Source organism: Lontra canadensis, unplaced genomic scaffold, assembly GCF_010015895.1.
Source record: "Lontra canadensis isolate GAN:19392208 unplaced genomic scaffold, GSC_riverotter_1.0 scaffold4, whole genome shotgun sequence".
NCBI classification, from domain to species: Eukaryota; Metazoa; Chordata; class Mammalia; order Carnivora; family Mustelidae; genus Lontra; species Lontra canadensis.
Genome location: NW_022630998.1, coordinates 20,362,160 through 20,389,789, shown reverse-complemented (window position 1 = coordinate 20,389,789; position 27,630 = coordinate 20,362,160). Strand labels below are relative to the sequence as shown.

Sequence of the window (27,630 nt, the reverse complement as noted above, 5' to 3'; positions counted from 1 at the left end):
CCATTTCTATAAAACTACTTTTTATTGATATAACTCATTATAAAAAGTAAAGACAATAGCCCACTAGATTTCACTGGGGATATATAAACAAAACAAAAGCCCAGCCCCTAGATATGGCAGGGCAATATGGACACTAAAATAAATATTTACATATTTACATATAGAAACTGAAGAACTGTATTCCTGTTTACCCACCCCACTTTGCTATAAAACAAGGATTATTATGATTTTTTTTACCAGTGTTTTGAGGAATTTTATCAAATCTCCATGGGGAATGGACGGTGACTTGGATGGATTATAATTATAGTTATCTAGCCATTCAAGGCAGTCAGTTGTTGTTCGCAGCTGCACATCTGGACACTGTTTGTTAACTTCATACTGTATTTTTTTAATGCAATGTTCTATGCTATAAAAAAGAAAAGAAAAAATTACTTTGGTAGGAAATAGGTAATGGTTCCACCTCCTAATATTACAGGCCCTGAGATGTTTATATGTATTACCTGGTTGCACACAATTTAGAAAATTATAAAAATTTTTTATGACATAAAAACAATAACAAAGAGACTACATATTTTCATTCATAATTGAAAATGGAATGCTCAGATTTCCTGGCAGTTTCCTTTCAAATACAATGGAGGAAATATAAAATATCTAGCTACTCTGAGATGAATTAGAAATCATTCTGCGTTAAAACAAAAATCAAGCATGGATGCAATAAAATGATGGTCCTCTCAACCGGCAATAGCTGGAAAGCAGAGATAAAATACTCTTTTTTTTTTTTTAAGATTTTATTTATTTATTTGACAGACAGAAATCACAAGTAGGCAGAGAGGCGGGGGGAGGGGGGCAGCACGCTCCCTGCTGAGCAGAGAGCCCTATGCGGGGCTCGATCCTAGGACCCTGAGATCATGACCTGAGCAGAAGGCAGAGGCCTAACCCACTGAGCCACCCAGGTACTCCAGAGATAAAACACTCTAAAAATAATCTTGATGACTGATGATCATAAACATACATTGTCTACCAATAGGTGAATGACTATATAAATTATGGAAAACTTCGATCAATGGAACATTAAAATGTCACAAAGCAGTTACAAAAACCTTGTATTTTCAAAAATTGTAAAAGACAGGTACACGCTGCATGTACACTGTTAACAACAGCTAAGTATCTTTTCTTGCTATAGAACTCCACTCCAAAAAGCAAAAACAAAAGCATACTTAACATTGCACATTAAAAAAAAAAAAAAAAAAGCCTGGAAGGAAATGAAACAAAAGGTTAATAGCAATTATCCTTGGGTAATGAAATTTGATGTTTTAAATTTTACTCTTCTATAATTTTCCAAATTTTTAGAAGGTATATAATACTCTTACCAAAAACTAAAATAAATAAATAAGAACAGAAAAAACTTGCCCAGTTGAATCTTCCAATACGTATCTGTTTTAAAGATTATATACAAAGTAACCTTAATTCTGATACTAAATGGATATACTATGTTATTTTAATTTTCATATGAAAATCTGTGGATTCATGGTCATAAATCTTTGTGGGGTAAACTGGTGACCTTAAGCAGCATGTCATCTGTGGAGCCACATGGATATGACATATTACTACCACCTGATGGCAGCATATCTAAACTGCAAGAAAGCTTATAAACAGGAAAATTCTTTTGAAGCTGAATGCCCTCATCCAAAATTGACAGCTATGCATTTGCTCCTTAATGGTATTAAGAAATAACTGTTGCTAAAAAGCCTACTACTGTTTTGAAAACATCACTGCTATTAAATTATATATTCCATGTGACAGAATTATTTAAGCTTTGAAAACTAAGTTCTGATTATTCAAACTGATGTCATATGAATGACTCTTCAAAACTCATCAGGTGTGAGTTGCCTATAAAACATACACTGTAAACTTTAAGGAAGGCTTTTCAGGACACTTCTGAGCATGAATGAATTCAAACTGAATTACCTTGAAACAAATACATTCTGAGAATCAAAGAGCCTTTTCATGAAAACAAAGAACTTACAAGAAAAATAATACCTCCTTAGGCTACAGTCCACGCAATTTCCTGATGGGACAGTCTTATGCAGGAATACCAGTTACCAGTTCTAAGTCTGACTTGAGATTGGCATATATTTTTTTAACTTATGTAAGCATATCTATGCACTAAGAAACATGACACCCAAAGCATACACCTTGACTCGAGGGACCCTTTATCAAAGGTTTTTATTACAGCATCCTCATGTGGCTCATTCAGTGAAACCTAATAGATTACAGCAACGTGAATTGGAAAGGCTCAGTGCTGTGTCTACTTAAATCTGTTTCAATCAGGACTCAGCTTTTAGGCTAATCTCTAACATCTGAATCTGGGTAGAGGCCAGTAACTACAACTTATAAATAGGGTAAAGCCTTCAGAGGGTTAGATATTTTTAGTAATTTGTCCAAACGCTGATAAAGGGACTGTACAGTTGCATTTCAGACAACCTCCCTCACCAACACAAACTAAGACAGTTGAACTGGCTTTTAAAATCTGATTTTTGTCACAAAATTTTAAATGTCGGAACTCCTGATTTTGTTTTTTTGGCTAAATATCTTGTCATTCTGCCATCCACCACTGTCTATACACCTTGCTCTAAAAGAGCAAGAGTTTGAAGTCTAGAGAGTTATTGCCCGATTACTATTACAAAGGTATTATTTTCCAAATTTAAGATCAAAGTCAGTTTGGTATGTTACCTGACAATTTATCTTTCTTAATTGAGGTCAAAGTTAAGTTCAAAATTAATTTTTAACATCAAAAAGGTAACATTATTTTCATATATGTGTAGTGGCAATAATGCTGATGGGCATAGTAATTTTGGGTGAGAGGAGGTCTATTAACTTTAGAGGTAGATGATACAAGATCCTAGTCTAGGTTTTCTGAAATAACCTGAAACTTGTCTTTATTCTGGTTTAAGTGTCTTCTGATTAACTGTAAGATGCTTCAAATATTCCTTAGAAGCAAGGTCAGTCATGAGAAAATAACCAAGATAATTAAACAAATAGAAATCCAATTAACACATTTATTGTTCGATCCCAAACATTAGGCTAAAAATGTAAACATTCTAAAAATAGATGCAGAATCTCTTCCCTCAACAGTTTAAATTCCCAAATTTACACCATTAGTTGGATTAGCAAGAAGTTTCTAAAGCATCTTGTTAGCTTTATCCACTGAAAACATCTAACATTTCTGTCAACAGGAAAATTATTAAATAGTTAATTCACTAAATGGAATAGAGCTATGAAAATAAAGGAGAAATACAGTTATCAACATGAAAGAATCGAACAAATATACCTGTTGAGGGCAAAAGGTACAAATGAATATACACAGTATGATATTATCCCTGTAATAGTTGGAAAATATGCAATACAACAGTACATTTTGTTCAGGATTACAAGCATGGGTATTAAAGTGTAAGAAAATGTCCCCAAATGACCAACATCATGAAATCCAGGGTGGAGATGAAAGTGGGATGAGACAGGACAGGTACGTAATGAGCCTTAGCAGTACCGGTACTGTTTTATTCCTTAAACTGGGTGGTGGGTACTCAAATGTTTATCATAATACACTATATGCCTTTTCATATGTCTCAATATTTTTTAATAAATTTGAACCCAATGTGCTCAATTATAATGACTCTGAATTATCCAACTTAACGATGTGTACAAGTAGATGCACTACTGACAGGCTGTGTGTAAATCAATTTATAAAAACCATTTTTATAATACAATATGCAGTATGCTTTTTTTAAAGGATATCTGTGGTAATTTTCTCATTCAACATTCACTCCTGGGTACCTTTGAGTGTACAAATGACTTATTGAATGAAGGCATGTTCGATAAACATTAACTGAATGCTGACTATGTGGCAGGTACTGTGATATATACTCGGGAACCAAAGGTGAAGAAGACACGGTCCCATCCCTAAAGGAATCTGTCTAAGAAGGGACAGACCTGCAAATTAAAAACTACTTTACATTAAAACTTGGTAAGAGATGTGTACAGTGCTAAGGGAATACACAGGCGCAATCTGCTAAGGGATCTACTAAATGTGTCTGTGGGAGGTATAGAAAACTTTAGAAAAGGAGATTATATGCAAGGATATTGATGCTTTAAGAAAATGAATGGAATCACTGTACTTAGAATTCCCTGACACCTGACTTGTGAGAATTTAGGGCCGATCATCTAATCTTACTGCCATGTCACTTTAAAACTATATTGATTTGAATAATAAAAAATAGGAGTTTATTTTTACAGTCACAAGTATATTTATGCATGTATGTAGGTGTGTATGTATATATGCATTATTTTACTTCCAAAAGAACTGAGGTGTCCTACAGTTAAACAGACAGCATTAAATACCAACAGCACAAGAGTCTATTGTTATCAGGCTGGTGCAGCCAAAGACAGGAAGAGGAACTGAGAAAAAGAGAAGAGAATATTTATGACATAAAATCTAGAAACCAATTTTATTGTATTCAAGATTTAAAACACACAGTCCCCATCGCTTCTCAGCCTTTTGGCTAAGATCAAGTGTAAAACACACAGTCCTTATTATTCCACCACAAAACAGTTCAAATGAAAAAGAGTATGTTTCACTGTGAAAAATTATGAGAACTGTTTGATGTTAAGGTTGTAGAAAACATTTATATATGCTCTCATAGAAAGCTAGAATTTCTTTAAAAAAAAAAAAAGGAAGGTTAGAATTTCTATTTTTATTTTTAAAATCAGGGTAGAGGTATCACAGTAGAGATTAAGAACTTTTTACAGTATGGGATAGCTAAACATCAAGAAAATTTTTAATTTTCTATTTTTGATGCTCTTATTTATACTATATAAGGAACATAAATTCAAAGTAAGGAAAATGCTTTTGTAATCAACTATTACAATTTTAAAAGCACAAAGAAATAGTTGTGAGATAAATAGTTTTCCAATTTTTAGGTTAAGTCCAGCTTATCTAACTAGATTACTAAAATTCCCTGGAATTAACAGATAATTAATGGGGATGAGGGCTGATGTATAAAAATTAGTGTGTAGGGGCGCCTGGGTGGCTCAGTGGGTTAAAGCCTCTGCCTTCGGCTCAGGTCATGATCCCAGGGTCCTGGGATCGAGCCCCACATCGGGCTCTCTGCTCAGCAGGGAGCCTGCTTTCCCCCTCTCTCTCTGCCTGACTCTCTGACTACTTGTGATCTCTGTCTGTCAAATAAATAAATAAAATCTTTAAAAATTAGTGTGTAATTAAAGTATAAGTTAGCCATGAAATAAAAACTTATTTTCTTAAAACAAATATATTTATGGATAGTGTTTTTTAAAAGGCTGAGAAAAGGATTCATAGAACAATTACTTTAATGGCTAAAAAGTACAGTAAGAAATTCAACATTTATGCCAAACTGTCTTTTTTATTTCCAAGAGTTTTTGGTCCTTAAGTATACTTTCAAGGAAAAAAAATCCTCAACACCAAATCCTGTTGACACTCTCTTTCAATCTTTCTTAAATAGATCCTCCCCTTTCCATTCCAATTGTGAAAGACTGGGTTCAGGTTGTTCTTATCTTTCATATGAAATATATTAATAGCCTCCCAAGATGCATGTCTATTGTTAATCCACCTTTTGTTCATTTATTCTATGAGGAAGATAGTAAGCAAGAAACTTCTGAGTTAGAACCCTCTGTTATTTGTTGCTTTATACACCAATCCTCATAACAGCAGTTCAGAGAGGCTCTTGAATGGTCCAGACTGCTTCAAGAAAGTTCAGACCCGAGGTAGGGGATATGCTGACTTAAAAGTCTATAGTGCTTTCGAAAAACTTCAGATGTGAAGTATTCGCCCAACTTCCAAGCCAGACAATAGGTTTGACTAGACCTTACAAAGTGAAGGTTTTAAGAACACTGACGGTCATATTGTGAGGAGGCAGGACAGACAGCATGCCTTCTCATACACTGCCTACGGGAGAGAAGACAGTTTTAGCATTGCAGGAAAACAACTCTGCAACAGCTAAGTGTACAAATTCTATGAAATCATCTCATAGATAAACTCTCATAAGGAAGGAAGAATATACACATGCGTGCATGTATGAAGTAATGGCAGAAAGACTGCAAATAATGTAATGTTTATCAAGAGAGAATTGGCTTAATAAATTGTTGCACATCCACACCAGTAAAATCTTAAAGATGAGATATAATCACATGGAGAGATTTTAAAAATATATTAAGTAAAAACATCTAACTGCAGTATATCATTTAATTCCCATTTATATAAAAAAGTAATATAGTTTTGGGTACATGCATATCTATGCAGAGACTATTTCTGGATAGTTATGCAATAATTTATGAACATAGGTTACCTGTGAAGAATAAAACTAGGAGGGTCAGCGGAGTACTGTTCCTCATCTCTGCCCTGCTGTGCTAAACTCTTCCTCACATATGCCTTTCTCTACTGTCAGAAATTTTATGTATTACTTTTATTAAATTTATGTATTACTTTTGTAATGTAAAAATAGTCAATGGAAAAGAAAACTAGCATTTGATAACAGCTTCTTCTATCACATTCTACTCACCTAACTTCACAGTAGCTAAAGATACAGCAAACAAAAGACATGCCTAACAAGCATGCCCAACACACACTTATTGACTATCTTCTAACCTACTCTGTGCCAGGACTGTTTAGGCAGTGTTGAACGATTCAAGTCTTTAAAGTAAAAATGAAGGAAGTAATAGTCCCAGCTTTCAAATTCCCTCCACCCACCCCTCAGCTCCCATACCATCCCAAAGAAGGATATTCTTAGTCATGACATTCTAGAATTAGGACTGTGATTAGAAAACGCTATGATGTTAGTGACTCCTTTTTTTTTTTTTAAGATTTTATTTATTTGTTTATTTGACAGAGATCACAAGTAGGCAGAGAGGCAGGCAGAGAGAGAGAGGAAGGGAAGCAGGCTCCCTACTGAGCAGAGAGCTCGATGCGGGGCTCGATCCCATGAACCTGGGATCATGACCTGAGCAGAAGGCAGAGGCTTAACCCACTGAGCCACCCAGGCACCCCCAGTGACTCTTTTTTTATTTAAGTTTATTTATTTAAGTCATCTCTACACCCAGCTTGGGGCCCAAACTCATGCCCTGAGATCAAGAGTTGCACGCTCCTCTGACTGAGCCAGTCAGTTGCTCCTCTTGGTGACTCTTTTTAGACAAAGTGCTGTCTCTGCTAAATCCCTAAGGAGGCTCTTTTCCAGGGAAAACTGGCATGGTTGGGTTAGATCTCAAGGTATTAACTATGTAAGAGGAAAGATGAGCCAGCCACAGCATGCGCATCTCATTACCATCATTCAGTTCTCTTTTAGTATCTGCTTCCTTCCTAGTATCTCCTTCTTCCTCTCAGAGTTGGGCCAGAGCTTCACCAGGCACCCCTGGTTTTTACCTTAAAAGTGAATCCCTCCCAAGGGCCAATTAACTATCATCCTTCCTGGGAAAGAATGGCCTAACTATGGTTGGCCCAATCTTACCAGGTGTGGTTTTTTAGTATACTATTATTCACATTTATAAACAGGCAGACACTTGCTTCCCTTTATCTCCCACGGAAAGATCATTATAATAATATTCTTTAAAAATATCCTCAAATAAAAATTTGTTATTGCCTTATACATATTTGAGCAAGAACGGGTGAAGCTAACACAAACAAAAATAAAAATTACACTTTAAAATAATGTCAAACACTTATAATACCATTATATATTAGTTGAAACAATCATTTTATAACCATCTAATGGCACTATTGGCCCCAAAATTTACCCTACTACTCACCCTCCTAAAGCAGACATTGAGGGCACACAACACAGGACTATGGAGAAAAGAGTCAGGAACACCACAGACATTCAAATTGTAGAGCTAGTAGTGACAGAAAATGATGAGAAGAAAGTGGCTCCATAGGCTACCACGAAACACAGGATGACCCCTCACCTTCTCCTTTACCTCACTTCTACCTGCATGCATCACAGAACTGCAGGTGGAAAGCTTCAGTGGGAGGTCTGCATACATTTAAAAGGTAGAAAATGTAAATGGGGTGAGGCAAAGTCTAAGGCTGCTGAGCTGCTGAGGCCCAGGATGCTGTCTGTCTGCTTGGAAGCATTATCAATCCTGAGGAGGACAAGAGTAGTGAGGAGGGCCCAGGTGGGGGAAACTGGAAAGTACCTATTTAAGTCTTACTTTGGTTTCAAGGACAGATGGGGAAACCTTCCAGGTTTCTTTCCATGTAGCCTAATCATGTCCAATAATTTAGGAGAAGAGGTAGGAATTCTATCAGATGAAATATAGAAGAATGGAGAACACAAAAGAGAATTAACTACACACACTGAAGTCTAAAAAGTATTAATTTGCGGGCCCCCTGGGTGGCTCAGTGGGTTAAAGCCTCTGTCTTCGGCTCAGGTCATGATCCCAGGGTCCTGAGATCAAGCCCCACATCAGGCTCTCTGCTCAGCAAGGAGACTGCTTCCCTTCCTCTCTCTCTGCCTGATCTCTGTCACTCAAATAAATAAATAAAATCTTTTAAAAAGAAGTATTAATTTGTATCCTCTTGTTATTACTAAATAAGTGCCAAAATAATGCCAGAAATAATCATACTCCACTCAGTCTGAAATGACTAATTTTCATTTAATATAATTTGCTATGGCCATAAAATATATTAATGTGAATGTGTATGTCCACTGGCATGGTTCTACCATGACAAGCTCTAAGTTGATAGATTATCTGAAGATTTCTTTTGGTTACTTCATTCATAACTTTAGGCCATCATGTGGAAAACCCCCCCAATTTCATATATAAATACACACAAAAATAAGCATTACGTGAAAAGTAAATGTAATCTATGGAATATGTATCCTCTGTAAATAAGCATGATCAAATTTATAGAAACCATGTATCCAATGTTCTGTGACAATTTCATGCCTCTCATCCTTGCCCCCATCTCCTGGATTAAGACAAGTCTTATCCATAACACTTTCTATTCTTTCTTTGGGTTAAAAAAGGGAGGGGCAGTAATCCTGTACCAATAACAGGAAAAACTTAGGTCTTGAGGGACACCCATAGACTGTCTATATTTAGAAAACAGAGGGGCACTTGGGTGGCACAGTCATTTCAGTGTCTGCTTTTTTGTGTGTGTGTGTGTGTGTTCTTTGCCTAAGAATGCCTATTTTTTAAAAAATTTTATTTTATTTTATTTTATTTTTTATAAACATATAATACATTTTTATCCCCCCACGGGTACAGGTCTGTGAATCGCCAGGTTTACACATTTCACAGCACTCACCTTAGCACATACCCTCCCCAATGTCCATAACCCCACCCCCCTAACCCCCCTCCCCCCATCAACCCTCAGTTTGTTTTGTGAGATGAAGAGTCACTTATGGTTTGTCTCCCTCCCAATCCCATCTTGTTTCATTTACTCTTCTTCTACCCCCTTAACCCCCCATGTTGCATCTCCTCTCAGTGTCTGCTTTTGGCTCAGGTCATGATCCCAGGCTCCTGGGATGAAGCCCGACATTGGGCTCCCTGCTCAGAGTGGAGCCTACTTCTCCCTCTGCCTCTGTCTCTGCTCTTCCCCCAGCTTGTGCTCTATTTTTCAAATAAATAAATAAAGTCTTAAAAAAAAAAGAAACTTTAAATAAAATCTTAAAAAAAAACTTTAGAAAACAGAAAGGTAAAATAAACTTTTAATGATATAATTTTATCTAACTGAACATTAAGAGAAAATCATTCTATGTCATATAGTGATCCTAGTAAAACTTATACACCTCAGTATCTTGTTCAACTATTAAGTTCCATTTAGCTCAAAATACATTTCAATGCCATGTGCAGTTTTCAGTTACTGAACTAAGTTGAGTTTGTGGCTACGACATACATAGTATCCCTCTTTGGCAGGTTATTTACCTTCCTGTTACCAATTCTGATATGTATTAGAAGTAAATGATTCACCATCACTGAGTTCCACAGTCAGACCCAAGCATCACCCAGCTCTGACTTGAATGGAAATGACGGTGTTAAAGGGAAAATGGTCTGAGAGAAGGACAGCCTCTCTTGAAGGGTAAGGGAAGGTTCACTGACCTCTGGGCACTCTACTTCATTGTGGTGAATCACTGCTTTGGGGAAGCAAAAGACCCTATGGCCCATAAAACCTGATGATATTAAGAAGAGGAAAGGAATTTACACTTAGAATCCAGGGTCACTGCTAGAAATACAACTTTAAAAATTCAAGGGTAAGGAAAAATACTATATTTAAAAATGAATTACTAATGTTCTTTCCTTTAAAAAGTATCTGGTAAACCCAAATCATACAGATGTTTATTACTTATTCAATGTACACCATTGAGAGATAAATAGAACTGTTAGAATACAAAAATGCCAAGGGTAATTCAACTATTGCAGTGTAAGTGTGGCATAACTGATTCGTCATGACATACAATTTTCTAAAAGCTGTTCTGTTAGAAGGCAATAAATGAGTGCATAAATGATTTACATTCTTCTGAACCATGGTTATTATTCAGTATTTTATTCTTAAAAATATATACACCCTCTACTATTATGTTTATTCTCTAGAGTATAATAAAAACATAATTGAATTTGATGAAAAATAGACTTTATTCTAAATGTAGCATAGCGCACATACAACTACTCCCTTATTTTATCCCTCGTGAAGATCAATGGTCACTTGAGGTGGTTATGTTCTAGGTTTGTTTTAATATATGGGCAATAAAATATCTTTAATTTAAAAATTATATCCTTATATTCCATGTCATATTTTCTTTTTAATAACATCTGAGTTTTGACCTAAATAACAACTTACGAATGCAAAATACAATATTTTAATCACTGTTTTACTTCTAAGCATGATTTCTTATTGACCAGGTAGGGCAAGAAATTAACTATAGATGGTTTAGCAAATAAAAACGAAGCAGTCTATAACAAAAGAGTCAGAGTTCAGTGATTTGTTTTGTTTTGAAAAACCCTAAATGCTATTATGAAGACAGATTACCTCTTAACAAATATTTAAAATTTGTTTTAATATAACCATTTCTGGAATTTAGATAAATGACTTGTAAATATATTTAAGCTAGTATTACTTTCATTTATAAGTTTCTTTGGGTTAAGAATTGTGCCATAAAATATATTAATATATAATATATAAATTATATAAATATCCAATTTCACTAAAGTTTAATACAGTTATTTATATATAAATTATAATTCATAGGCTATAATATGTTAAATCATACATATGCTATCTTTATAAAAACATACATAAACACACATGTGTATGTACGTATGTGTGTGTGTGCATATATATATACATATATATGTATATATATAGACAATGCAAATGCAAATTCAAAATAAGAGGCTTAATTCTCCCTGTTGAAAATAAGGGAACAGATTTCTCTTTCTTCCTTTTTCTTAAAGTATCTTAGAAATCTGTAATTTTAAGAATTTTTTCAACTCTATGAAATGTGTCCCTTGAAAGACTAGAGAGACCTTTCATCAGCTTTCTCAGCCAGGACTATATTTCCTAAGAACCTAAAAGCCATCTTTTCGAAATGCAAACAACCAAGGGAGACGGTTCCCTGGCTCCGAATTCCTACCCAAGAATAGGAGCCTAACTTCAGTACATGCTTTGTTCAAAGCTGCAAAATCACATCTTGTCACAAGGATATGAGAAGTGTGTTTCTTCTCAGGATAAAACCAATTAGCTAACACAGGTATCCTTTAACCCAGGTAAAGTTATAATGAACTATGCATGGAAATGTGCTACCAAATCCTCCACTTGAAGCCTAACTATCACTTAGCTCGAAACCATGTTTGTAATGAGTTGTACCTACTAGGTTATATAAAGGGGTGAGATTCCCAGCTCTGTCTTTGCATTCTCTTAGCAGAATGCCTGTGATAGGCACTGCACCCTAGTTTAATTCCTGTTGAATAACAGCAGTGTTTTTGTTCTCTTCTGCCTTTTTGGAGAGAATATCTGGGATGGGAGATTTTGTTTTTAATTATAATTCCCCAACATTATGCTTTCTTTTGAATTTAAGTTATTTATGCCCTTTGTTATGACAAAAAATTGACTGCATTCTTAAATAAAACATAAGGAAAAGAAATCACAGGAACATTTCACTTGCTTGGTTTAGTTTCTTTGACAATTCAATACAACTAGTCCTTAAATTTTAAAAAAGGAAATGCTATGAATCATTCTACACTAGAAATTTTTACTGTAGTTTGCATATTTATAATCTACACGAGGTGACTTATTAGAACATTTAACTAAAAGGATTCAAATAAGTGAACTGACTTGACTGATTCTAAGATCCACAAACATATAAAGACAAAGTCCTTTCTGTCAAAAAACATATACTAATGGCAAACTCCTTAGCTGTCCTTGCCACACTTAGTGTTTGGTAGCACTAACTTTAGGAGCAGGTGATGAAGACTAACCTTGCATACCAATTCCCTGTGGGGTCTCTAGCCTTCCAAGTGAAAAAGGGACTTACAATGACAAATGTTACATAAAAATAATATATTTTTCATGTTCTGTTTTCAACAACTCAAGCAATCCATGGCCTTATACTAAACCATTTTATTTTAACACCTTAATTTCAAATTTTTAATTTCTATGCTTATCTCTCAAGTGAGGATGCATAATGCTAAGCATATTAATGAAAATCCAGGCCATCAATATCGGCAAACTCTAAGAAATTAATAGAAATTCAATAAACTTTAATTTACCTATTTGAAAGCAGTGCCTAAAGTTTTGAGTCTGAGAAGAGTAAATGAAACAAGTTGGGATTGGAGGGAGACAAACCATAAGTGACTCTTAATCTCACAAAACAAACTGAGGGTTGCTGGGGGGAGGGGGGTTGGGAGAGGTGGGGTGGGGTTATGGACATTGGGTAGGGTATGTGCTATGGTGAGTGCTGTGAAGTGTGTAAACCTGGAGATTCACAGACCTGTACCCCTGGGGGGGAAAAATATATATGTTTATAAAAAATAAAATTAAAAAAAAAAGATATGAATAAAATGAATTATATTTGAAGTAAAAAAAAGTACTAAGCAGTTGGTTAAGTGTCCATCTTTGGCTTAAGTGGTGATCCCAGGATTCTGGGATAGAGAGGGGCTCCCTGCTTCTCTCTCTGCCCCACCCCATCGTGTGTGTGTGTGTGTGTGTGTGTGCGCGTGTGTGTGTGTCTGTGCTCTTTCTCTCAAAAAAATAAATAAAATCTTAAAAAAAATAAAGTATTAATCAGATAAAGAAAAATCATGTTAAATTCTTGCGGGGGGAGGTTTAATCAATTTTTTTTCAGGAGAATTAATGATACTAAACCTAAAATGATCTAAAAGTAGTTAACACTAAAACTAGACTAGATAAAAGTATGTGTGAATGAAATATGAAACCAACTTATTTTAAGTAATTAGCAGTATTTACCTTGTAGCATTTTGTTCTATCTTTTCATCAATGTCACTGAAGATCTGCTTAAACTCCAAGTCTCCAGGAAATGAATCTAACAGACAATGTAGGTCAAAAGAATTATGGGAATATTCATCTCCGCAATCCATTCTGAGGAATAAGAATAAAAAACACGTCAGTTCCTCTAAAATAAAGAAAAAAGAAAAAAACAACCCTCCAGTTGTGATACTAAACCAAAATAGAAATTTCTACTTATAGGTAAAAAGAAATATAGCAATAGGAAAACTAGGGTACTATTAAACTAGGCAGAATGTTTGGTTATTTAATTTTCATGAGGTGTGACCTAATTTTCATACCCCTCTATGGTTTGAAAGCTGTACAAAACAGCACCCCTCAGAGTAATTAAGCATCCTGCTGCTTCTCACTGTAAACAAGAGCTCCAAAGGAAATCATAAAGCCTCCTAGACCACTGTGACCAAGGGTGGTGGCAGCAGAATTCAACTTCTTCCCTCTACTCTTATTGAATACTGACTGACCCGAAGTCTTAACTTCAGAATTTTAAGTGTCATCCCCTAGCCCTGTTTGTGTGTGAAGAAGGCAAAATTTTCCTTGAGTTCCTCTATCACCCCTGTCAACCTAAATAACTATAACTAACTAAAACTTACATATGCCACTCTTCCTAGAGAGAGATGCATTTTTCCACTATGAGATCATTCAGTCAGTCAGTCCATATATACTCTTGAATGCTTGATATATAAAAGGCACTGCTCCTGAAGCCAGGATAGAGTTGTAACAAGTCAAAGCCCCTGCCCTCATGGAGTTTTTAATCTGTTTTAAGAGCACATAAGCAGGGGCGCCTGGGTGGCTCAGTGGGTTAAAGCCTCTGCCTTCGGCTGGGTCATGGTCCTGGGGTCCTGGGATTGGGCCCGCATTGGGCTCTCTGCTCGGCCGGGAGCCTGCCTCCCCACCACCTCTGCCTGCTTCTCTGCCTACTTGTGATCTCTGTCTGTCAAATGAATAAATAAAATCTTTAAAAAAAAAAGAGCACATAAACAGATATACTTCATAAAAGATCACATGGTAAGAAGTACTATGAGCACAAGTAGAGCAGGGCAATGGGACAGACTAAAAATAATGGAGATGGGGCAGAATGTGAACCATTTTGTTTAGGAATATGTTATTTTTGGACATAAAATAGTGCTTATAAGTTATGTAATGACTGATGGTATAAATGAATAAGAAATTTAAACATTACATCATTAAAAATATACAAGGAATAAATATTAACAAGATAAAGGCCAAGGGGATGTGGTTTTAGTTGGATAAATACAAAAATACCTGAAAAATTATCTAAAAAATTTTACAGAGGCTAGCTACAACACTAATGGGCTTCCTCATCTTCAATTATTTAATTACAACAAATTCAGCTAATTTATTATCCTATAATGAAATAGCTGAAGATTTCTCATAGGCATCATCTGGAACTTCAATGAAGTAGCCTTGGGGTAAAGCTTTTTTTTTAATTTAATTTTTTTAGAGATTTTATTTTAAAAGGAAAATATCCAACCAAAACATTTTAATATAAAAGCCTATGGCATCACAAGGTTTTTCATTTATAAACTCAATTAGTTCCAAAAACAGAATAATCACAAAAATAAAATATCAAAATTTTCATACATTTAGATCATCCTACACTTAGATCATCCTTTCAAAATATTTTGCAGTACAAGGTGTAATATCTCATTGTGAACAAATAATTACTTATAATGTGTCATAATAAATACTAATTTGAAAACAGGCTAAAAAATAGCTAAAAAATTATAAGCTAAATGGTAGAATACTGTATATACATCACAAGTTCTACATCTTGAGTGGATAATATATTTATATATAGATATATGGTATATATATACATAAATACATACATAGATATATCTATAGATACATATATAGATACATAGATCTATACAGAGACACATAGATATATAGAGAGAGATACATATATAGATAGTATTTATATAAATATAAATACTACACAGCCATCAAAAACCAAAATCTTGCCATTTGCAACAACGTGGATGGAACTAGAGGGTATTATGCTAAGCAAAATAAGTCAATCAGAGAAAGACAATTATCATATGATCTCACTGATACAAGCAACTTGAGAAGACATAGGATCTTAGGGGAAGGGAGGGAAAAACAAAACAAGATGAAACCAGAGGGAGAGAAAAACCATCTTTCTCAGGAAACAAACTGAGGGTTGCTGGAGGGAGGGGGTGGGAGGGATGGGGTGGCTGGGTGATGAACATTGGGGACAGTATGTGCTATGGTGAGAAAATAAATAATAATAATAATAATAATAATAAAAGAAGAAGTTCTACATCTTTAGGGCACCAAAATTTCAATACTTCCATATAACCAATGAGTCTGAGATCCTCTTGTCTCCCTAGCAGCTCAACTAGTTACAGCTATTATCATAATATTTTCTTTATACTAAATCCAATGGTCAATATTACTAATAATGAGTTCAGCTTCTATGTTTGCATATTTTTAATCTCTTGGGGTAGTTAAGATGATGAGCCATTCAACAATTGTTATAAGAAAGTAAAACCTCACTTTTGCTATGAAAAAAATTGATTGGCTGAGGGCTTTGTAGGAAACTCAAACTTAGTAAACACGTTGTAGCTAGCCTCTCTAATAAAACCAGGTGCATATCAATACTCTGTTCAGACTTGTCTTAATTTGTCAATACTATAAAGCCCCATTAGTTCAAATTCTACATATTCAAAACAAGAAAAAAGGTATAGATGTCAGCTTAAGTATAAGAGCAAAATAGCAATATGATTGATTATGTATCTACTATGTACAAAATAATATACATCATCTTCTTTACTCCTCATAATAACTCTATAAAATAGTTATTATCCTCATTGATAGGGGAAGGAATGTGAGCCCAGAGATTGACTAACATGCACATGTTTCATAGCAGCTACCTAGTGTTAAGAGTAGAATTTGAATGGGTCTATTTGGTTTTAAAATTTAAGGGTCTGGTTTCTTGAGAAATGAATCACTTACTGCATACAAAACACAGTTTTGTAGAAATATTAGCCAAAATGTTAAAATGGTTATCCCTCAATATTTAGACTACAGTTGATATTTATTTTCTTCTTAATACTTAGCATTTTCCTATATTTTGGCAGTAAGTACTTATTTTTGCATGTTAAAAAGTAAAATTCAACCAAGTGAATTTGAAGATCTAATTCACTTTGCTAAATGATGACTCAGCAGCACCACATCTAGCAAATAGAGAAGGATTCCCAAGAGTTGTACAAAATGGAAGGATTTTATTGAACAGGGTAGGGGCATAACAGTAATTAGTAAAAGAAAACGACTGTTCCAGACCAGGCTGTTTTCTAGGGGAAATAGCAAGGGGTTTTATCATGCAGATAACCTACTCTTTCTTTACGGGATGGAGAGGACACAGGTGACGGGACTTATTGGCACTGATGGAAAGAAAAGCTTCCTGATTGACCAGTTAAGGCCACATTTCTGATGGAAGTTGAAATTGCAATTAGATTGGATATTAAACCCCAGTTTGGGAAGTTGGTCTGACAGACATCTTTTTGGGCCTGTGGATTTCTTTTTTCAAATATGTAATTAGGAAAAATACTTAAAGGATGAATTATGCCCGCTCTCAAGGGGCTTTTAATCTCTTATTTTACATTTTGTCTTCATTTGAAACATCTTCCAATCTTAAAACCTCTCTTGCCAATTTCAGTTTCATTCCTCTCGAAATCTAACTCAAAACTCACATAATTCCTAAATACCTCTTGACTAACTGTGAATATTTCACCAAACTTCTCGTATTATTTTGTGGGTTTTGTGCTTGCAAATGCTGTTAAAAGAAATCTGTTCTTCTGTGTTATTGTGGTATTAAATGTGTGTTATACCTTTCATTGAAATGAGTTCTGGAGTAAAAACAATAATGGGCTGAAACATGTTGAGCATTCAGATGGGGTTTGGGACATGATTTTGAAGGATACCCAATATATACAGTTGTGTGATTTTCTCTATCTAACCTCAGTAGAGAAGTTAATCAATAAATACAACGAATACATTAAGGGAATGCCATTTGACAACAGAGTACCAGAATGAGGATGGTTCAGAGCTTTCACATGACTAGCATCCACCTGTGATGTTTCTGTATTTAAGGATACCGTTCTAAGGTGATGAAGGACAATAGAAAAGTAAAGAGGTAAAGAGGCAGCAGGTTTAAAATCCTGTGTGATAGGATAAGAGAAAACTTCATGGGCAAAATAGAATAGGATGAGGAAATTAACCAGAATGAAGAGAGATTCACAGGACCAACAAGAGAAATAAAAGGGGAAAGTAGGCTGTGGTAAGTAATGCTCAAGTTTGAACTTAAAAGTTCAAACTTGAGTGATAGAACAGAATTGCAGTGATCCCTGCAGGACTGTGGTGACAAAAAGCACACACTGAATGGGAATGAATACAGGCACTAGTCCTCTCACTTCACCCCATGCACTCCATGGTGTGACACTGTGCCTGGGCATCATGAGCGGGGCAGGGAGGAAGGAGGAGAAGAGGGAGATTGGATAGTCTCTCCTCTAAAGGAGTAGAGGCAGTAAAGAAAAATAAGGCAATAAGCAAAGGAGCCAGTAGAAAGAGCACTGTTATTCTCTAAGTAAAAATAACTATGACCTTCACAACAAAAAAGTGAATAATTAAGGGACTAACGTAACTTGACAATTATCTCAGTGGTACGTCGGAAATGCAGAAAAACCTTCAGAAAATTTGGAGGGGAGGGAAGGAAGTGGCTGTGGAGCTGTGGGTCAAGATTGAGCTTCACGTTCTGTTTATGTTTCTGTACTACTATTATCCTATTGTCATAATGAATGAAGTCTCTTATCCTAATCCGTGATCAACCAAAAATGGGAGTTGAAACTTAATTTAAAGTACAGTAACTTTGTTTTTGAAATTATCATCCCACACTACTATTTTTAAATATTCATTCTCCTGTAATGTTTCTGACCATTTTTAACATAAGATTAAAAAAAAGTGCTTAATATTTCAAACAAGTATTAATAGCCAATCTAATATTAATTATTGCCTTTTAAAAATGAGTAATGTTTGAAGAATTATATCTAAGCCAAACATCTGCAAATCAAGTTTCAGCCACAGGCAAATTGTAACAGTTGAGTTATAAATTCCTAAGAACAGTGACTATAATAAAATATGTACATATTATAAGCACAGCCAGAAAACATTAAAATAAAGCAATAAAAAAAAGTCAAACCTCATGTGATCAAAAGAAAGCCCACAAAAGTAATTTTGGAATATCACTTGTCTTTTAACATATTTTAAGATGATACCTTTCTAACCTAGGGTCTCTTTTTCATTATTTAAACACATATAATGATTAGAATCCTCATTTTATCTTTTTTTCCCCTGTGTCTTCAATAATAAATATCCAGAGTGCCATGTTTCTTATAACCAACCAAATGTATGCTTTCTCTTAATCATCTATACACTTAGAAAAAGTGAAAAAAGATAGACCAACCATTGGGAAAAAATCCACACTGCAAATGAATTAGTAAAGGGGAAACATTAGGACCACGTGACTTCTCCTCCATGGAAAAGCCCAGAAAGGAAGGTTTCTGAAAAGCTGCCTTTTCAGACCTATGCACAAACTGTGGACTTAATCTGTCCACCAGCTCTAGTTTACCTTAAGTCCTACTGTCTAGCCTAAATAAACACTTTTAAAGAGCATGGTAAGGAAATATTTTAATTAATTAAAAATTTATGTTCCACATTTAACTAAACAAGTTTCAAAATGTTCCACGATACTAAAAGACATTTAACTCTAAACACCACTGAATCAAGAATCAATAGATTTGAGTTCTGATCCCAGCTCCGTTAATGTGACTTTAAATCACTTGATCTCTCAAGAGGGACAGAGCTCACATTCCTCATTTATAAAATGAGATGGATGGATTTATTAGGCTCTGAGGTTTCTTCTAGCTATAAATTTGCTGTATTCTATAAGGAATGGTAGGAGGAGGAAATATTTCTGAACCCCCCCAAATTAACTCTTCCAATGGACTATTTCAATCATTAATACTATCATTCTTCCTGTGTCATGCACTCAGAGCAAATTTTAATTATTTCCTTTTCCCTTCCCCAGGACTGTTACATGAAAAGCTAACATTGAATCTATAGCTTAGCAAGAAATAAGATGTGAAAAGAGGAAATGTGAGGCAGCAAGTAATAGATGCTCATACTGATGTTTCACCCCAAGCCCCCAGATTTCTAAAATATTCTAAGAAGCAGCTAGCCCATGTTTCTGAGCTCCCTTAACTTGGCATACTCTTTACTTAACAAAAGATGTATAAGACCAACTGACTTTGGGTATTACGCCTCCACAAGGAACAGGATGACATTAGAGAATCACACCTTCACAGACATCACATATCCCTGACCTATTATTTTTTGTATTTTTTTTTAATTCTTTGTATTATTATTGCTGGTTTGATTTGAGTTGCTGGTTTGAAGAAAAAAAAAAGCAGACTGAAAACAAATTTTGTCCAGTTTTTTTCCCTCTAGTCTGGCTCATTTTTACTTTTCCATCCATACCTAGTCACAAAGTAGTTCTAAATCATTCACAAAGTCCTGCCAATATCATAAATATTATAACTTTGCTAAAAACCAGTATCATAACTTTCCCTAAGTCTTGAAAATTTCATCAGTGTATTCATTTATTGAGACATGGATTAAAGGTATGGTGGCTAAATAGTGATCTTAATGATAATTACAGCTGACTTTTACATAGGATTTTTATGGACCATAGACTGTTCTAAGTACTTTATATGTATGAACACTTTTAATTCTTACCATAATTCTATGGGATAGGTACTATTATATTCTCCACATGAAAGATGTACAAACGGAGGCACAGAGAGGTTTCTTTGAGTCGCCCAAGATTACTTGGATAGGAAGTGGCAAAGCTGGGATTCCAACTGTTTCAAATGGTGTCCTTAATCCCAATGCTATAAACCGCCCCCTGAATAGACTTGTACTTTAAAAAAAAATCATTTTACATCTTATATGTATTGACTTATTTACCATCATATGTATTTGACAGCTTTCCCTAGGACCATTATAAATTTCCTTCATTATGAAACCAATTTCCAAAAATAAATTTTTAAGGCAATATCTTCCCCCTGTGATACTTCAAAGTCACCAGAAATTTATTTCTTTTCATCAATTACTAGAAGTTGAAATTTTAATGTTTTAGCCTCTCCAAAGACTGAGAAACAACCCAAATGGATCTCAATTTGTTGATAGTCATTTAAAATACCTTATGCATTAAAGTCTTATATTAGGAAATATAGAACTTGATATTCTTTTCTTTATTTTCTCAACTTTCATCTATGTATTAGGATTCCTACCACAGACTGGTGTGCTTTCTATTAATAATTATGCAAATTCTGATTAATTAATTAATTAATTTAGTTGTATGAGTGGGACTGTTAATATTCATCCAATAAGTAAGCATATTAACATGTTATGGCTATTAAAATCCCCTTTGTAATTCCCCTGTAAGTAATTTAAATATGTGTATGTATGAGGTAGAAATTGACAGGATCAGTCAGAATACACTTATTGTAGCTTGACAAGCAAACAGAATTAATTGTCATATGTTTTACCCACAAACCTGACACTACTTTATTTTTTAATGCACTTCTCTTTCTAGAAAATATTTTTATTTATTAACTCTATAATCTTTAATATGCAATCCTAGCTATCTCTTGCTTTAATCCAACAGTGAAACCAAGATAATGTGAAACCAAATTTTAATTTCCACATTCTTTTATAACTTAGCACTCACACATTTCACATCAATTAAAAGTCATAAAGTTATTATATATTTTTAGATTAGACCTAAAGATAGTCACAAATCACGGGGTTAAGGATTAACTAATGAATTTCCAGGCAGAGTAAAAACCTTATTAACTTGGAAAGTAGTACAGTAGAAAGTTTAAGTTATGGAGTACTTTTAAAAAGGAACTGTACTGCATATCAACTAGAAATAATAAAGACAGCTTATAAGATGTGTTGATTACATTTTTAAGGAATTTTCTTTGAATAACTAGGTAAGAATGATTTGAACTTAGTATGCACTTTGTATTTAAATTGGTTCTTCAAAAGAATGTAGGTCTTAAAGTATGTTCCAAGGATTTAAGAATTTCTCCTAAAATGCTGTTAATAATATTAATAGTATTACTAGTATATTCACTAACTAGTCCTCTGTCATCAATATCCCTTTCGTCTGCCTGTAAACATGTTCGTTTCTTGCTTTTTAGAAACCAACAAAACCTTCCCTAGAACCGCCTTCTATTCATAGCCCAACATCTGCAAACAGTAGCCCATATTTCTTCATCTTTTATCTCCTCTCTTATTCACTTCTCAATTCAGAGCAATCTGGTTTCTGCCTCTATCCTTGCACTGAAAGTGACAAAATATTTTTCCATTCCTGTCATACTTAATCTCTGCACTATTTGGTACAGACAGCTACTCCTTCCTTGACATTCCTCTCTTGCCAATCTTCCTAAGTATTATGGCTTCCTAGTACCTTTCTGGTCCCTTACACATTAATTCACAGGCTCCTGGTAGGAGTTCCCAATTTAGGTAGCTGTCCAGCTCAAGTTTCTCTTTATAATCTGATAGACAATTCAGGGATATAGAATGGTGGTCAATTTCTATGCTAGAGGATCCAGCTTTCCTGTCATAACTAATTATCCAAGATTAGACATCTGACCAAACTGAACCATCAGATGCAAAGAAATCCTGAAATTTAGAATAAAGTGTGGAACAGGGAACCATTTAGTGGTATACCAACCAAGTTAAATCCAGCCTCCCAAGAGAAAGTACATGGATTTTTTCCTGAGGGCCTGTAATTGCCCACTTCCTTTCCTTCTGAAATTAAAAGTTCATATAGTTGCTTTGGGGGTTTTTTTTTGGTTTGATTCTGTCAGAGACACACAATAAATCTATTCCACTGAACAAGAGCCACTGTTTTTTTCTTTGCTTAAATTAACCAGACTAGTTTTGTGTGATATTCACAGAGTTCTCTCTAGAATCTGCTTCTCATTTTAACTACTTTCCCTAAACATTCTTCTTTCAAAACTACTGTTTCTTTTTGATTTAACCAGAGTAGATTTTGTTTTTTTCTAAAGTATTTTAATTTTTAGATAATCTGTTTTACTTTTATTTATTTGGATTTTGTCCTTCTCAAATCTCAAAAAATCGATTCCTATTATTTCTCAGGCTGTAGTCTTCCCATATATCCTTAATCCCCTTGTCTGATGTGGGAAAGAAAATACAGAAAGTTTTCCTCCCTTTCTCTTCCAGTCCATTTCAGGCTGGAATCTTCTTATTCTACATTTTTTTTTAATTGATTAACCTCATCCATCTATTTTCCCTATGCTGAAAATTTAAAGTCTATATCACTAACCTAGTTCTTCCTCCAAAACCTCAACACATAATTCCAAACATTTGTGAGGCATATTGCTATTTCAAAGGTCCTTTGAACACAACAAGTCCAAAATTTAATATAAAATATTTTCTGTAAACTGGCTCCTCTTCCTATATTACAGGGTCACTGCCTCCCCTAATCTCTCTCCTCTTCCTTGCCTTACTAACTTCAATCAGGTGTCAGTCGAGTATAGCACCGTCTGTGTTTTCTATGGCCAGCAAACTATGAATGGTCTTTACATTTCTAAAGAGTTGTAAAATTAAAAAGAAACAAAAAGAATATGCCACCGTGGCCAAATGCAGTTCATAAACCCTAAAATATTTACTATCTGGCTCTTAAGAGAAAAAGTTTGCTGACTTCTGTCTCAAATGATCACCAAATTCTTTGACCCTTTCAATTCCCTAATATATTAAATGGTAACCAAATGCTCTCAAATTTGATTTCTTCCTCTGTGTGGATCCAGTATCTTAAATCTGACATTATTTCTTGCTGAAAAAAAGGAAAAAACCTCCTATCTGGCATCCAAGACTCACACCTTGTGGTTTAATAAGAAATACATATTTGGTTATTGCTCCTTTGTCTCCCCCTACCTCCCACCTCACTTTTCTAAGGATCTCTTCCATTTGGCCCTTCCTGAGTTGCATCCTTTCTAAAAATATTGTAACCAGAACTACAGCACTTTCTTGAGTTCTGTGAGCCATTCTAATGACTTACTGAACCTGAGTAGGGGGCTGTGGGACCCTCAAATCTGTAGTCGGCGGGGCACAAGTAGGCATCCCTTGGAGATGCCATTTGAGGCTCTCATGTAATGTAGGGGCAATCTTGTGGGACAGAGCCATTAACTTGTAGGGTCTGTGCTAACTACAGATAGTGTCAGAATTGAATTAAACTGAACTGTAGGACACCGAGTTTGTGTCCAACATGCATATCAGCATTGAACTTTTTGTCTTATGAACCAAACTGGATCATTTCACTACCTGGCTTAAATACCACTGAAGGTTTCCACAATGTGTAAGACAACTCCAGGCATTTTACTTTGTTTACATATATAGTTCTTCATATTTAAATATATTTTTCTGCCATAATAGTCCTTGATTAGCAACTTGAAATAGCATCCTAGCTGTAACTCCCTCTACTAAGGACATTTTCAGTAGAAAATTATATTTATGGGAGGTATTTACTTCATCAGTGTCCACAGTATTATTTATAGGCCACTAGTATTATTTATAGGCCACATATAAGTATAACATAATTTGTTTATGATCTTTAAACAAAAAAGTTACCTACCATGGTGGCTTAAACCATTTTTAAATGATTCTCAACAATTTAAGCCATTTTTTTAAAAATTGTGAAGAGGTAAGAAAATATACTAGTGAAAAATCAAGATTCAACATTTAAGCTATCAAATAATATTTAAATATGATACTCTTTCCAGTTTCCATCTACAAAAAAAAAAAAAAGAAATTAGATGAAAATTATCTTTAGGGACCCTTTTAATTTTAAAATTCTATTATTTTAATCATGTGATCTATTTCTCTAATATTTAATCTTCTATTTTATTGTCTTTGCAGTTTATTTTTTAATTCTATAGTTTAATAGAAAGAAAATTTGTTGTCGGTTAAAGCAAATTCATATCAAATGACCTGAAAAGCTATTTAAAAAGCAATCAGTGAAAATAAATATAGGATTTCTTCATGTTAAATCTGAAAATCCATCACTATACCTGCTTTTTACTTTATTTGCTGCTTAACATATCTCAACAGTGAATCTTTCATATCAACATAGTCATCATGATCCAAGCTGCAAATAATAGAGAGTGTCAGTGTCAATTTTCCTTTCTCACACTTGCTTCCCTTCAGTTCATCTGATTTTAATAATCCCTGTCAAACCACAAACAGTCCAAATTACCTTCATGACACAGAAGCTTTCAAAGAGCAGACAGAATCTCAACTTTCATTTAGCAACTACAAAAGAAAGCTGTCCAGCTGGACAAATATTATTTCCACACTTGACAATCTCTACAGTTGAGCATGCATTTTAATTTTAACTAAACCTGCCAGGAGTTTGATGTGAGCTTCTTGTTTTGTGTAGATTGACTCACAGGATTATCAGACCAATGACTGTAATTGTGATGAAAGAACCCAGTATTTTTCTACTAAAAGAGAAATCATATACCAAAGCTGAAGGATCAAAATGAACATGTAAGATATAATGTGGCATACATTACAGGAGGAAAACTACTTAAATTAGATGGTTTAATCACTAAATAAAGTGTATACATACAGAATACATTTTTTTTTTTAATAGTAGGCTCCATACCCAATGTGAGGGTTGAACTCACAACCGTGAGATCAAGCATCATGCGTTCCACTGACAGAGCCAGACAGGCACCGCCAGAATATATTCTTGATATAATTTTAAAAAGAAAACGCTAGTAAGTAAAAATAAAATGTAAGAAAGTTAAAATTTTGTCTATGGATAACATTGAAAAACAGGTTCTAAGAATAAAATAAAAAGAGATTTTTAAAATTGTTTTGGGCTGACTCAGTGAATATTTATTTATATAATAAATATAATATTTATATTTATATATTATATATTATAATAAATATAATAATTATATTTATATTAATATATATTTATTTCTAGAACAGGTCTATGTATCAAATTATTTAATAGAACTGATGTTCTTGGCAAGATATTAAGAAGTCCACTCTAAACTAATTAACATGTCCTTGTACAAGATAAAACTTTAAAAAAAGTCACCGTAAAAATAAATAAAGATACTGAGTTTGTAGAAAAGTATTAAAATAAAAGTTAGAGTATACAACTATATGAAAGACTTATATCTTAGAAGTTTATTAAATTTAAGTATAAAAGTTTCAAATGTTAAACTATTTCTGGGAACTTTTCCTGTCTCAGCAAGGCCTAAATTCCTCCTATAGCTAATCCACTGATTATTAGAGCTCTGTTTCTCCCTCAACTCTATCTTGGACAACACAGCTGTTTTCTTTACCAACTCCTCTCTTTTTCTCTTCCTGTTAGTCTTTGTACTGGACAGATTAATCCACATCCACGTCTTCTGCTACAATGTGTATGCTGGAGCAGCTGTTCTAACCGTCCAACTCCATACTGGGTAACCTCGGATGTTCCACAGGTACCTCAAACTCAACATGACCCCAGAAAATCTTATCATCTGCCCTCTGAAACTTCCTTTTTTCCTTGAGGTCCCTATGATAGTTAACAGCACCACTAGCAACTCAGGTATTCATGTCACCGAGTGGGAGTCATCTTCCACATTCTAACTTTCTCTCACTAAGTGCACAGCCAAATAAATGATCAGTTTTTTCTGTAATCTCTAGTCATCCATTTCCTACTGCTCCTGTGTAGTTTCAAACTCCATCATCTCCTTCTACTTCATTTTCCATCCTACCACTAGACAGATCTTTGTAAAACAGAGACGGAAGTCAGTGTTCACAGCAAGATTTTAAGTCTACAGGACTGGGAGAAAAGTCATATTCTTAAGAGAAAGAAAAATCAGAAGGAATTAATTTGTAGAGTAGATCACCCAAACCAGGATGTGTTTTAGAATAAAACAGTTAGTGAAAGTAACTAAAATTATATCATTTTTCAAATCTTATTAACCAGTTAAATGGTTTTATTTTATCTGTGGATCTACATAATATTTAAAAACAATTTTCAAAAATAACTTATTTTCAAAAAAATCTTATAGCTGTGCTCACTAAAGTAAAAAGCCTATATTCTTTAAATATTAAAAGTATACACAGATTCATTTTCATATACTTTTTAAAAATATTTATTTATTTTAGAGAGAGAGAGAGAGCACACATGCTGGGGGGGAGGGGAGAGAGGGAGAGAGAGACAATCTCAAGCAGACTCTTGGCTGACAAGGAGCCGGACTTGGGTTTTGATCTCATTAGCCTGAGATCATAATATCATAACCTGAGTGGAAATCAAGAATTGGATGCTTAGTTGACTGAGCCACCCAGGCATCCCTCATTTTCATACACTTTAAACAATTTCTTAGTTGTATCTGTCAAAGATATTTTTCTGAGGAAAGTAGTTTTTTATGATTATATTATTTTTATATTTTTCCAAATTGCACTTCAGGGTTAGTAAATCTCATTTTTTTTATGGTAGCATTGACTTTTTTTTTTTTTTTTTAAGATTTATTTGAGAGAGAGCAAGAGAGCACAAGCAGGCAAGTGAGGGGAGGGGCAGGGGAGAGATAGAAAATCCTCAAGCAGACTCCCCAGAGTGCAGAACCCCACATGGGCTCAATCTCAGGACGCCAAGATCATGACCTAGCCAAAACTAAGAGCTGGCTGCTTAACCAACTGAGCCACCCAGGCATCCCAAGGGCAAGTAAATTGTAGATTGTTGACACCTATATCGTCTTACTCAGGTGTTAAGTTACCTGGTGAATTTATTAAGTTCACAGCAAATTTTGCTAAATGAAGAATATCCTCAATTTTAATTTTTAATAATAAAGTATATGAATATTTAACCCAAGTATTCTTAAAATTACTAGTTTTTGGTTTTTTTGTCTCCAGGCAGAGTGACTTTTTTTGGACCAATAATT

At 34.5% G+C, this 27,630-nt stretch overlaps 1 protein-coding gene across 1 annotated transcript in view; it reads right to left on the bottom strand.

Annotated features, from left to right (window-relative positions):
• Positions 1-27,630, bottom strand: part of KIAA0825 (KIAA0825 ortholog) — a 362,939-nt gene that overhangs the window by 324,598 nt on the left and 10,711 nt on the right. Inside the window, exons 2-3 of the mRNA XM_032846384.1 lie at positions 13,490-13,621; positions 238-406 (exon numbers count right to left, since the gene is read on the bottom strand). Of these exons, the coding sequence (XP_032702275.1) occupies positions 238-406; positions 13,490-13,620 (300 nt within the window). The 5' untranslated portion in view covers position 13,621. The remainder of the gene's footprint in view (positions 1-237; positions 407-13,489; positions 13,622-27,630) is intronic.